Below are 14,178 nucleotides of genomic sequence, written 5' to 3'. Positions count from 1 at the left end.
GCGAGACAGCTGGGTTCAACCATGGGTGTTGCGAAGGACTACATGGTAGGAGATACTGCTTATGAAAAAAAAAAAAAAAAATCATAGGCTTCCAGTCTTGCTATTTTTTCTTATTTTGTTATGCATGGTCTAGCACGTACGTGGGTCATCTCCGTGGACTTTTCATGACAGTACATCATATATTCATATCATTCGTTACAACTACGGCGATACTTAAGTAATTTATACAATAAGGAGTTACTAACTACTTTTATAACAATTACTAATTACTTGGACAGCACATCCAGCAAGAGTGGGTTAGCCCTCTTCCCACCCAAAAAGGAAATAAAGGTTGGAGAGAAACTTTACTCCAGAGGCCCCTGCCTTTTTATTTTTTTATTTATTTTTAAGTTGTTCTCTTACCCGAATCTTTTCTGATCGGCGGTCATCTCTGCTTTACATACGGTCAACCTTTCTAGGGCGGCTAATTTCCACTTTCCAGCCAATCTACGCTTGAACAGTGGGTGCTTTAGTTTACCGACACAATATACCTTAACAAGTAGCACCTAACTATATGACCAAAAAGAAGGTAGCACCTAGCCAGAAATAAGATGCAAGTGGTATCGTAGTAGAAAAGAGTGATACCTTTTGCAACCATGTTTGCCTTACAATCCAAGTCAGTTTATGGGAACACCATCATTTGCCTCTTATAGAGTTTTCCTATAGATGAGCCACGAATCAATTCACAATATATAAATGGTCCAAGCCTTTTGATCACAAGTAAGAAGATTTAAGAAGTAAAGGACAAATTCATCACGCAAATCCCCCATGGCCCATGTGATGAAGGATTGAAGGCAAAAATACTCCATGAGCAAATAGGAAGCCATAAAATTGGAATGCAAGATTTGATGATGACTGCTTTATAGTTGCAAAGATTCTCATGAACAGAATGAGTCTGAAAGCATTGCGCACTGGTCAAAAACTGAAGTCTAGCTGAAAGAACTCATTCCGATTAGCCCACAGAAACAACCTACTGTTCCTTGAACATACTCACTCACGCTCTTAATATTGCGTAAGATATCAGTGAGAAAAATCACAACCAAGCAAAAGAAAGTTTAGCTGTTTGCGCCTTGGAAAGTTTATATGGGGAAGCCATAGTTCTTCTGTTGCTGCAGGACTTCCTTCGAGCAACCAATGTTTCTCCTAAAGAAAATAATGTTCATTGAATATGACACCTCTACAAATATCGAATCAACTCAACTGCATATTTTCCTTTTCTTGTTGTTGTGATCTCCCCAATCTGAAACAAGTAATCAAATATGATGTGCATGTACAGTTATAAAATAAGTTATTAATTGATAGCAAAAGGCATCTTCCTCGTAATATAAGCTTTACAGCAATATATTCTGGCATTCTAGATATCTACTTTGAACATTCATGCAGAAAAACAACATATTTAATGCAGCAAATTGAAAACGAGAGGTTGCATTAGTATGAAAGTGGACTCAATACTGGAGAATATAATCATGCTGCAATCGAATAAATTCACATAAACAACTCATGTCTAATAAGGAGTGGAAGCTGATGCCTAAATAGGTATGTGACTTGCCTTCAACCGCCCTTTCCCATTGATGGAAACAATATCTCCTGTCTTGAGCACCGTTCCATTTTTTATCACCGGCGACCAATTGACTCGCACATCCCCAGCACTGAAACAAGAAAAGTTGCATTGATCACGTTATCGATGGACCAATAAAACCACAAAGACCGGCAGAGATATTTTTCCCTGATGAGCAAAACAAGGTATTCAATTCCCAGAAGCTCCAAGACCTGTGCATCAGCGGTTCTTTGAGAAAAGTGTTGGTGCAAGCAGTGGGCGCCATGCAGAATGAACCCAAGGACCACACCAAGCCTTTTCAAGGAAAATTAAACTAAACAAGATCTGTGGTAACAACATCAATGCCATTCCCACGCAAGATGAAGGTGCAGGCCACGTGTCTGTCAGATGATTGTGCATATCCCAATGTTATACACAAAGGATGTATCCCTTCAGAGGAACATATAGGACACATAAAGCTGACACCAAAGACCTTGGAATAAACTCATCATGGTAACAATGGTCATAGTTGTGGTTCTTCAAAGTTCAAACAATGTGTACTTTTGAAATTCTGGGAGTTTCACTCTTTTGCAAGAGATTATTGGATGTAAAGGATCTTATTCACTTACAACAGACATCAATAGATGGACAGCCAACCTGATCCACAATAGTTGTGTCTCAAATAATCAACAGAATTAAATAGTGATATCGATTGTTGCAATATGGTAAAACTGTATAATTTGCATGAACAAGAAAACTCTTCATGCACTAGTGAGAGCTAAAATTCTATAAACGATATAGAAAAGCTGGTTACTATTAGGCACATATCATGCGCAGCTTTTACAAAAATTCCTAACACCGGTGGTGGTTTCTAAAGCAATGTGGTTAGAACTTAAGTGTCAAAGAATAGCGAAGGAAGCATGATTGCATATGCAATGCGAGGAGACTTGCCACCTTCAGTAGCAACTGAAGTTTATCGAACTTGAAATTTGCATTTGATTGATTCAGGGAAGACAGGCTTGTGTGTAAAGTGAAGTATTTATTATTTACTAGTAAGACTGCTGATTTCCATGATTTCTGGGCTCTAGCAAAGGGTGGGCTTACCTGATACTTTTACACCCATTGAAGCTGCATTCGGTAAGAATAATCAGGAGGCAGCTCAACTTCATAAGGGATTTACAGATGAAGCAAATGAAACATCAACACACTAGATAATCATAAAAAAACTAAGGCAGCAAACTTATCATCATTATAATTTGAGCTAATCACATTAAATAAGCCACTATGAAGCAGAATCTAAGTAGAGGAGACTCCATGGAAGGTAGTACATCTCTCACATATAAGATCCCAAAAAGTCGTTAGACCATAATAGGGTAATTAACATGAATTACTAACTAGAGCACTTACTGAAAAATGAGGGGCCCAACAGAACTGGGGGGTAAGATGCACTAGAGTGACTAAATCTGTCTTCAAATTATTCAGAACATATACAGAGGATTTCAATAAAGCATGATTTGTGGGGGGAATATAAGAGTCCTTCTCCAGTATCAAGGTTAGATTTTGGGAAAGCTCTGTACAGATGATCATTTGGAGCATCAAAGAGGATGCAGATTCATAAAGTTAGATTTTGGATAGCTCTGCTGTGGCATATCATCAGATACAGAGCTAGAAAAAAAGTACAACTATTAAAACACAGATTAGCTACTTGTTATGAATGAATTGCAAAGATTTGTGAATCAAACAGGATCTAACACTTTATATGAACAGATTATAGCAATAATTCATTGTATGAGCCTACTAGATATATAACAAGGCTTGCGGGCAAATGTTACTGGATATCTCCATTTCTGAAAAAGTGGGCTGAAGAGGGTTAAGGGGTCAAGTCTTAAACACCTATGACTTTCCTTACAAGAAAATTGTCCAAATTTAAAATTCTAAGGATCCTATGAAAATCTATGTCACAAGTCGCCTTATTAGATATTTGATCCGATCATGGAGAAAGGAAGGAATTCCTTTGACCTGCCCAACTGAATCTCTAGAATAGAAGAATGGAGAATTGACAAAAGAAGGATCTAAATCTCCTTCCTTTTATTTATGATTAATAAAACTGAGTTACAAGGCCTTTATTTATGCTAGAGAGGTCCATCCTTACAAAATCCGGATTAGATTTCTCTTCTAGTCGGAAATGCTCATAGCTTTCTCAAAACAGACATAACTAGTGGAAATAATCATAAGAAGCTAAAATCATAGTAGAGATAGATCTGGACTCTTATATCTACTTCGTCTCCAATTGCATCACACAATTCTTCCCAGATTGTGTGATATTCCTGATCAAAGTGCTTCTCAAAAAGGAAAATTACTTAGATCAACCTATTTTGAGGCCCAAACAAAGAAAATTGCCCCCAATATCTGCATGTCAAACCCTTTATGGGTGAATGCAGCATCATATATCTTGAAAAATTACCTAAAATAAAAAAAAAAAAGAGCATCTCAATTAGATGACTAGATGCCATATCGGATAGCTATGGCTTCCAGAAATTTTGATGCGCAATTCAACTTTTGATGTGCTGCATAGATGTGTAGGGATGACACACCACGTAAAGGTGGCATAACAAAACAGAACTTCAACTAAAGTTAGAAGGTTTGTTTGGACATAAGGGAGATGCAGAAGGTTTGTTCAGACTTGAAGAAGAGGAAGCCCAAACACACAAAGAAGATCAAGATTTTCGCACTAACCAATAACAGCTCACCTGGCCTATGTGGTTACTTTCCAGGTCAGGGTCAGGAGGGCACGTTCCCCTGCCCCCCATCTCCCTTCCTCCACCTCTGGGCTGGCCCAGTTACCAATTCAGTGATTATAGCAATGCCAGGGGATTTGGGACTAGAGAATGCAGCATTAAGAATGCCAGAAATAAGGGCCTTTGTTCATCGTGAAGGTCTTTTGCAAGATAAAATTAAGATAGCAGATAGTGGTCAGGGACTGGTTTCAGGGTGAAGGATTGTGGTCGGTGTTAAGCTTTAACAGCAAGCCTCAAAATACTTTAAAGTTGAAAGGGTTTTGAGTACTATGTCGAGTTTCATAATCTTCAAAAGCTCAGGCCTAGTTTATTAACAAAAATCAGAAAATTCTATTATCTCAAACCGTGCAAGCAGGGACAAGCAGATGCAAATTCCTAGAAACTTCATTTAACATGATTTAAAATGTTCTCTGAATTACAACAGTTCTTTCATCAAATAAGAAAAAAATAGTATCTCTAAATATAGGTCGTCAATTTCATTTAGTGCTATTTTAGTTAATCAAAATTGTTCTGATGGTATCAAAGTTTTTACCCACTATGAAGGACATGTCTGCAGCACTGAATTTTGGTAACCATTTATGAGGCCAAAAGGTAACCATACATTATGGGAAGACATTTATTGTCAGCTCATCTAGGAATTTCATATTATGAAGTCATGGTCAGTGGATCTACTGAAGAAATAACTAAAACACAAGAACCTAAAGTGCAGCTAATTATGTTTTTTACCACTATATTGTCTCCACCATATGAAAGCCTATGAAAGCATGTTTAGAGAGTTTACAGGGGTTTGTGCAGAATTTTTACAGACTTTATAGCTTGTTTTCTTCATCAATGGGGTAGAATTATTAATAAAGTTTGGAGGATAATCAGGTCCTTCTTATGTCTCTACTGGTTGTCAAAACCCACACTGAGCATCATTACCAACAGGGAAGAATTGAAGGTGAACTTTCCATTCAAATGAAACTAGTTTCACACATTTCTACAGAACGATTTTTCATAAAATTTTGGTCTTAGAGAACATCTCCATAAGCATCCTAGCCAATTAAATGTAATGACTGGAAAAGAAACAACAAACACCTCAGAATCACTTATCTCCTTACTCTCTAGAAAATGGATCCAACAAACAGTACCTTGTTGGACTAGTCAGCCATCAATTTTGATTAGGGCAGCCTTTTCATATCTGATCTTCACACCTACTATTCATCCCACACCTCCAATTTAACAACAATTTAGAATCAAAAAGCCTTAGTTTTGTCCCTAAATCCTTTCTATTAGCTATATCAAACCATACTCTCATGGAGAAGAAAAAACTTGCCGAGATCATCCTCACCACTTTTCCAAAGGAACTCCCTCTAGAAGGCTTTATGCTTTTTTAGGATCCTCATTAGGACAGCAAAATGAAAACAGGTGGAAAGGCACAGAGGGCTGTATAAAAGGTTATTCTAAACCTAGGATATCATTTCTCATCAATGGTTCCTCAAAATGCAGTAGTCTTCCAGGAACAAAGAGCCCAAACCTGAAATTTCATGTATTCCACTGCTGTGCTGTCCATTCCAGCACTTGATCTGACTAGGAGACAAAAGCAATTTGCTTACACAACATAAGCAGTCATAAAGATAGCATGATGTGAAAAATAAGATCAAACAAAGAATACTGGGTTATGTAGCATCATTTTTAATAAACATCACATATTGTACCTGATCAAATTAACAAGTTTCGAACGTGATATCTTGAATCCTGCACTAGCTAGTGCATCAACCCTTAATGAAGCTTCAACAGTTTTAAATGACTTAGTCCTACAATTAGTTACATAGAAATATATAAGTTACACCAAGAATCAAAAGGATTAAAGCAACCATAAAAAAAGAAATAAGAAACCAATATACACTTTGAAAGATATCGCTGACCTTGGTGGCTCATACTCTAAAGCAAGCAATGGTATTTGTTTGCAGGTGACAGGAACATTACGAACCTACAAGAAAAAATATACTTAGTGACAAGCTCTGTTTGTTATGGTTCTTAGAGAGAAAACTTGCTGGCTTCAAGAAATTTATTTTCATCTTCCTGAGTTAATGATCATTGTTAACAGATTTTTGTTATGATGTAATCATGCTTTAATGGTATCATCATGAATGTTAAGAACTAAAAACATATGCTTTACATAATTGATACTTAGTCTTGCTTCCTTACTGATCGTCTATTATCAGTGACAATAGGAAATAAAACAACTGCAAGTCAATGCATTCTTCTCCATCCAAAAAGTATAAATTACCAACCTATAAATTATCTATAACAGATGCTGATTTTTTGGTTACTTTTAGAAGACGAATTAATTATCAAGCTTTCTTCAGATTTTTTTTTTTTGTTTAAAAAAAAAAAGAAGAAAAAACATCTTGCCAAATGTAGATAACTCTCACCACCTAAATGTAGCTTTCACCATGTTTTCAAGCCAACTAAATAACTTCATAGCTGTAATGATATACCTCCCACCTTATCCAGTGCTGATATAAGAAATTCGGTGAGTTCTGGAACAACAAGGACCTGAGCCCCCTTTTCTCCCTGGATAAAAGTGAACAAGAATCTACTTATAAGTTCACCAAGACGTTAACACTAGATGGAATAAAAGATTAACCATGCTCACAGACATATACCTGCAACAATATATCTCCAATCTTCTCTCTTACAATCCCAGTGCCAAGAATCGCGCCGAGGAAGTCACCATGAGAACAAGCCTCAAACCCAAAATTTCCTGAAATACTGGACACATCATGCATTTAGCCCAACCTTAGAAAGATACAGATATTTCGCACAACTGAGTCGAGAAGACCTCAAAGCAGCCACCACATCTGGGTCTGTCGTCATGGCGTCCGAATGTCCAACAGAAATGCGACATCGTTCAGCCTACATAAATCAATAAAAGACTTCAGCACCAAATTATAAATTGAGTTCAAAGTTGTCAAGTACCAAGAGTTCTCATTCCAACCTGTGGGTAACCACCCTGAGCTACTGCTCTGATATCAGATAACTTTTCTAGTGCCGACATCGACTCTTTCACTGCCGGCGGAGGAAGAAAGTCTGTATGGAGAATTTCTCTTCTTGATGAAGCCCGTCTTGCCTATTACAATCAGAAAAAAATAAATATATATATATATATCTATATATTGAGAAATTTTTATGATAGTTGAAATGGCCATTGAACCTATGCTAATAAGAATTCAAAATATAATCACATAGAAGAAGGATACCATATCAAGAATGTTCTTCACGGCCTCGGCGACATTTTTGTCACCAACCCCTTGAAGCAACGAGTCCGCTCCGGGCTTGAGTGCATGAGCTATCTGGCATATCCCTGCGATGCCAAGTCAGCCCTGCTATTCTATATATGTATGGTGTTTATCTAATTCCGGATAACGTGCTGGGTACTCTAGGGGGAGGGATGGGGGAGATAGAAGAGGGGGTACCTCGGGAGGGTGAGCGGGCGAGAGTAGCAAGAGGAAAGGGCTCTCGTGTTTGCAGGAGGAGAGGGCAGGCGAGTAGTCGCTGGGCGGCTCTGGCCAGAGAACGCCCACGGGAGATTGGGACTACGGCGGCGGCGGCGTAGCTCCCGGCGACCATGGCCATTGTGCGGGTAGCGCTGGGCCGGAATGGTGAAACGGGGAACAAATAAAGGATGCCTTTTCTTGGGGCTGAACGACCAATTATCCACGATAGCTTGGGAGAGACCGGGTCGGCCCACAATTCATGCCCATCCATGGCACTGTTGTGTATGGATCCAGGTTGGCTGCAAGACTGTTGGGTTAGGTCCATACCTACGTGAACTAATTGGCTCTGGGTACAGGATTTAGATTGGACCTAAAATCAAGTTGGGTATGGATCAGGGAGAAATTCTTTATGCACCGCATGCGGTGCTATAAAAATGCACCGTCCCTTTCCATTGGACCACATAGCCATGCGTCCCAACACCTATTAAATGTCTCCAAATCCCTTTCCATTGGACCACATAGCCATGCTTTCCAACACCCATTAAATGTCTCCCAACATCCATTAAATACCTGCATATCTATTTTTTTGTTTGAAATTTAGAATGACAAAAATACCTTTCTATTCTAAAAAATTATAACTTCCCATGACTTGATATGACATCGTGAAAATATATTATAATTTTCTAAAAATAGAAAGCCATAAGAAGGGAAGGTCCATACCCACATGATCATGTCCGCAAGTCCCCCTTATGACTTCTTATTTTTAGAAAATCATAATATGCTCTCAGAATGTCATAACAGACCACAAGATGTCACAGCAGATCATGAGAAATCATCATTTTTTCAAAATAAAAAAATATTTTTATCATTCAAAATTTTAAACAAAAAATAAATCTGTAGGTATTTAATAAGTATTGAAAAATGGAGGCTATGTGGTCTAATGGGATGGCACGGTGCACTCCACGTCAATTTATTGCATCGCATGCGGTGCATAAAGAATTTCTCATGGATCAGATCTCGATTTTTGAGCCTGGACCTTGATCTTTGAACTTGTTGCTAGTCAATTTGATTGTTGCTAGGTTTCATTGGGTAGAATCAAATATAACAGCACCCATATCTGAGCCAATTTCAAAGTCAAGACTTACTATTGGAGTCCGATTTATGAGCTTTTAACTTTTAGCATGGTTCAAGTTCAAAGCTAGTCAAGTAGTTCTGGTTTGGAAACCACGTTGTTTACCAAACGAAGCGGGTGGGGAAATCCATGAGTTGATAACCATACATATTTAATGTATGAAGAATGTACCATTTTATTTTATTGAACCACGATGATCATCATTCTTCAATATATATTTAATATTTATAATTTTATTTTTTTATTTTAAATTTTAAATGATGAAAAAACTATCATCAATTTTTCAATGACGAAAATACTCTTTCTTCTTTATGATATCATGTAAAATAATTATGATATCCTGTATAGGAAGTCATAATTTCAATGCAGGATATTATAATATCAGCACAGAATGTCATAATTTTTTTAGAAGGAAACAAATATTTTCATCATTCAAAATTTCAAATGAAAAAGTAGAACTGCGGGCATTAAATGTGTATTGGAAAGCGATAGTTATATAGTCCAATAGGGAGAAACGGTGTGCTCCACATCAGATTTTCTACACCGCAGGTGGTGCATAAAGAATTTCTTCGATAATCATACATAAGAAGAACCTGGTTTGACTTGAACCCACTTTCGGCCCAAACCATAGTAATAGAAATGTGATCCAAAGGGAAATTCTTTGTGCACCACGGGTGGTGTAGAAAGTCCGACATAGAGTGCACCGCCTTATCCGATTGGCTCATATAGTCACTCTTTTCAATACATTTAATGTCTGCAGTTTTACTTTTTTGTTTAAAATTTTGAATGACGAAAATATTTCTGCTCTTTGAAAAAATTATAACATTCAATATCCATATTATGACAGCCTATGTCGAAAAGTCATAATTTTTATCCACATGATATCATAATATAATGCAGGATGTCATAATATGCATAGGATGTCACAATTTTTTTTCAAAAAATAGGATTATTTTCATCATTCAAAATTTTTAAACGAAAAAGTAAAGCTACAGATATTAAATACGCATTGAAAAGTAGCTGAACAAAAATGCTCCTTCTATATTATGATATCCTGAGTCATATTATGATATCCTGTGTATAGTAAGTCATAATATGTCACGAGAGGTTATAATTTTTTTCAAAGGATAGGGATATTTTTGTCATATAAAATTTTTAAACGAAAAAATAAAATTACAGGCATTAAATATGTAATAACCCAGATTAAAAAAAAAAAAAAGAAAACAGAGGATATCGGGAGGAAGAAGACTCCCGTTGAGAGTCTTCTTCCCACCGTGAAAAGGAGTGGGGAATCCGAGTAAAAAATGGATTCCTCCTCTATAAAACCCCCTTTCCCCTCCCTTTAGGTCTTTATCACGGGATTTTGAGAGATTATTAAGAGTTTAGAGGGATTTTTCCAAGATTTTTTGTTGCGAGTTGTTTGAACAGGAAGAAAAGGGGTTCGTCGGAGCTCTTCTCAACCGCCGGAGCAAGGTAAGCCCCTCCCATTCTTCTTCTCCCTCTTCCCTTTCTCCCCTGGCCCAAAGCCTCGCCGCCGGCCACCGTCTTCGTCAGAAAATTCATGAACAAGAAATTCTCTGTTTTTCGATCTCTTTTTGATTCTCGTCGGCCGAACCTTGCCACCGGCCGTCTCTTGCTCCACCGCCGCCTCCACCTGTTGCCGAATCTCCGGCCAAGCCGACGGAGCCCGAGCCTCTAAGGGGGACCTCACGGTCTTCCCTATTTCAGCCAAGGGAGGCCGCGGGAAGAAAAGAAGAAGGAAGAAGAAGAAAAGAAGAAGGAAAAGAAAAGAAAAACGAAAAAGAAAAAGAAAAGAAAAAGGAAAAAGAAAAAGAAAAGAAAAAAAAGAAAAAGGAAAAAGAGAAAGAGAAAAATAAAAATAAAAATAAAATAAAATAAAATAAAAAGAAGAAGAAGAGAGAAAAATTTTCTCTCTTCTCTCTCTACCTTCTCTCTCCAATTTCTCTCTCTAGATTCTCTCTCTATTTTCTCTTTCTAGATCTTTCTCTCTTTTTGTGGATTTTATCTCTCTAGAATCTTTCTACTCTCTCTCTGATTACATCACAGACCCTAGGATAAATTTGAAATAAAAATATGATGATTTGAGATTACTCCAAAATTCGTGCGGTAGATCTGATCCCAGTCCGATTCTATTTGAAATTTGTAATACTTGATTCATATTGAGTCACCCTGATAGGACCTTTGATGATCTCGATCATGATTGCCTCATCGAAAGAATACGAAGATTTCTCTCTCCACTTTCTCTCTCTAAAATTTTCTTTCTCTTCATGGATTTTCTCTCTCTAGAAGTCTTATGGATCAGTGGAGGATCCAGATACTTAGATAAATCTTAATTTTGATTAATCCTAAGAGAGGTCCTCGATTTGTGTTATTAAGATCGGTTATTGGTAATTTTTTCTATATATGATTTTTATATTTGATCAGGGTTATGAAGAGATGATTGTCTGCATATAATATCGAGGGGAATATTTTGTTAAAGAAATTCATAAGTCAAAAAAAAAAGAACATTGATTTCTGTGCTTGGATCAGTCACCGGTAAAGGTAAGAATCTCTGTACATGATCATCATTATATATGTTATTTTATCATTGGTTTTATTTCATTGATTTTGCATCGTTGGATTTGAGATCGATGAATTTGTTATATCTGAGACACTGTTATCTATTTATGTGATTTTGAGCATGAGTATGTTATATCAATACATATGTATCAGTGATCGATGGCATGATTATATGTGTATGACATATTTATTACACTGCAAAAGTTGAATTGATTAATGAAGTCAAATATTTTAATTTTATGAAAATGAAAAGAAAGAGAAATATGATTTGGACTGGTCTTGTCATGTGGAATAACTTGTCAGGAGCTTATGCCTGGGACAGCCCCCACAGGCTTATGTGTGGAAGAATATGATCCGAGAAAGATCATGAAGAATCTGATCCGAGAAAGATCATGAATGATTTGATCCGAGAAAAATCATGGCCACTTTGATCCGAGAAAGATCATGAATATTTCGATCCGAGGAAGATCACAGAAATCGATCCGAATAAAAGATCGTCGCATGATCCTGGTAGTCCAAAGCCAAAGCCAAAGCTTAAGCTAAAGCCAAAAAGAAAGGATTAAAGATGATGTGATAATAGAAGAAAATAGAAAGATAAGATATGAAACAATCGTTGAATAAAATTGTTTCACTTATTTAATATATGATGATGCATCTCTTTGATAAAACAGATAATCTATAATGTTTGCAGTATTCTGGACAGTGAACATCGACTTTTATATGATATTGCCTATCATTATTTTCAAATTATATTATTATATTGATGTGATATGGAATTCTTACTGGGCTGTAAAGCTCACACCCCTTCATTTTCTTTTTCTTCTCAGAGTTACAAGATGTCTATGGTTGGCTATGGTATGGATTTGTGAGTGAGCGGATGCATAGATAGAGTACCATTGATACCTGATCAGAGGATTGAAGAAATGTTAATTGTAATTATGCAAGTTTTATGAATTATTATTAAAATTAAATATTATGGTTGTTAAGATTGTAATGATTTAATTTGGCCTTGCATATTCTTTACGGTTTGCTCTAAGGAGTGTGCGGCCATCACATATCCGACCCGAGTGTTGGGTTCGGGGCGTGACAAAATATATGTTGGAAAGTGGTAGCTACGTGGATCAATTATATAAAGTGGTATACTCCACATCAAATTTTCTATACTGCTCACGGTGCACAAAGAATTTCTCGTGATCCAAATATAATCTTGTTTTGGAAGTCCATGAAAAGGAGCCAAAATTGTAATTTTTTGTCCACCACATCCGATGGAAAAAAGTATACCACTTCATCGGATTGGATCATATAGCGTAATTAATAAGGAGATGAGCATTTAATGTAATTCAACTTTTTTTCTAAAATTTTTTCTAACTAAAATACTCTTTCCTATTAAATACTATGACAACTCGAATAATGTTATGACTTCCTATTATTTTTTCATATAATACAATAGGATGTCATATCATTAATATGATATCTTGTTATTTTTTCTGATATCTCGATAATTATTTATACTATACAACAGAATGTCATATTATTATTATAATATCTTATTATTTTTTATGATATTTCAATAACTATTTATAGCATATAACAGGATGTTATATTATTATTATAATATCCTATCATTCTTTATAATATCTCGATAATTGTTTATAGGATGTAATAGGATGTCATACCATTATTATGACACTTTGTTATTATCTATCATATCTTGATCAAACATGAATAAAATAGAATAAAATGAGGAAAAAGATATTTGGATTAGAAAAAATTTGAGAAAAAAGTTGAACTACACTAATGCCCTGTTTGGCTAAGCTTTTAGAATGTCAGAAAGTATTTTTGACCTTCAGAAAATACTTTTGGATGGTACAATGATGTTTGATAAAAAATCAGAAAGCTATTTAGCTTGTCAGAAAGCTGAAAAGATGTACTTGAGAAAAGTCGTATTTTGAAATTTTTTTCAAAAATACTTTTTGACTAATGTCGAAAAACTGTTTTGATTTAAATAAAATTTTTTAATAACCAAAATATCTACTAATAATCTCATAATTATATTTTATTATATCATATTATATTATTATACTATAAATATAATATAAAATAAATTAATATTATGATATATGTAAATATATAATATAATATATTATAATATTATTACATTGTAATAATATAATATAATATATTATAATTTATTATTTGATTATAATCCATTACATTATATTACATTATATATTACATCATAATTATAATAATATTATATTACAATATATATTATATTATATTATAATATTAATTATATGATAATAATATTATATAATAAAATAATATTTTGAAATGTAATAATATTTATGTTATAGACATATAATACAATCTATATAATATTATTGTACTATAATAATACAATATAACATAATAATATTTTAACAATAATATAATATAATCATATTATAATAATCTTTTATTATATTATATTATATTACATTATAAATTATTTATAATTATAATAAATTATTATATGATAATAATATTATATTAATTATAATATTTAAATATATTATATTATTCTTCACTATACAATACTATGCAATATTTTTTATTGTCATTTTATAA

General features: G+C 35.0%; 1 protein-coding gene across 1 annotated transcript; it reads right to left on the bottom strand.

Moving 5' to 3' along the window:
- Nucleotides 1–870: 870 nt before the first annotated feature.
- LOC105040991 (uncharacterized) lies at nt 871–8,155 on the bottom strand. The gene is made up of 10 exons (XM_010917767.4): nt 7,836–8,155; nt 7,620–7,723; nt 7,358–7,489; nt 7,202–7,275; nt 7,026–7,131; nt 6,865–6,933; nt 6,282–6,346; nt 6,072–6,170; nt 1,589–1,688; nt 871–1,279 (listed from the first exon to the last, which is right to left on the bottom strand). The coding sequence occupies exons 1-10, from the start codon at nt 8,125–8,127 to the stop codon at nt 1,217–1,219; spliced, it is 1,104 nt and encodes a 367-aa protein (XP_010916069.3). The 5' UTR covers nt 8,128–8,155; the 3' UTR covers nt 871–1,216.
- Between the last annotated feature and the right edge of the window lie 6,023 nt (nt 8,156–14,178).

The sequence above is a fragment of the Elaeis guineensis genome, chromosome 2 (assembly GCF_000442705.2).
Source record: "Elaeis guineensis isolate ETL-2024a chromosome 2, EG11, whole genome shotgun sequence".
Classification (NCBI taxonomy): domain Eukaryota; kingdom Viridiplantae; phylum Streptophyta; class Magnoliopsida; order Arecales; family Arecaceae; genus Elaeis; species Elaeis guineensis.
This window is presented reverse-complemented; position numbering and strand designations above follow the sequence as displayed.

What these genes read in the sequence shown, in the direction of transcription:
- LOC105040991 (XM_010917767.4), bottom strand. Translation starts at nt 8,127, where the DNA reads ATGGATGGGCATGAATTGTGGGCCGACCCGGTCTCTCCCAAGCTATCG. An exon ending in TGAAGAACATTCTTGATATG is followed by an intron (nt 7,490 to 7,619) that starts GTATCCTTCTTC and finishes TGATTGTAATAG; the next exon opens with GCAAGACGGGCTTCATCAAG. An exon ending in TTATATCAGCACTGGATAAG is followed by an intron (nt 6,347 to 6,864) that starts GTGGGAGGTATA and finishes TTTTTCTTGTAG; the next exon opens with GTTCGTAATGTTCCTGTCAC.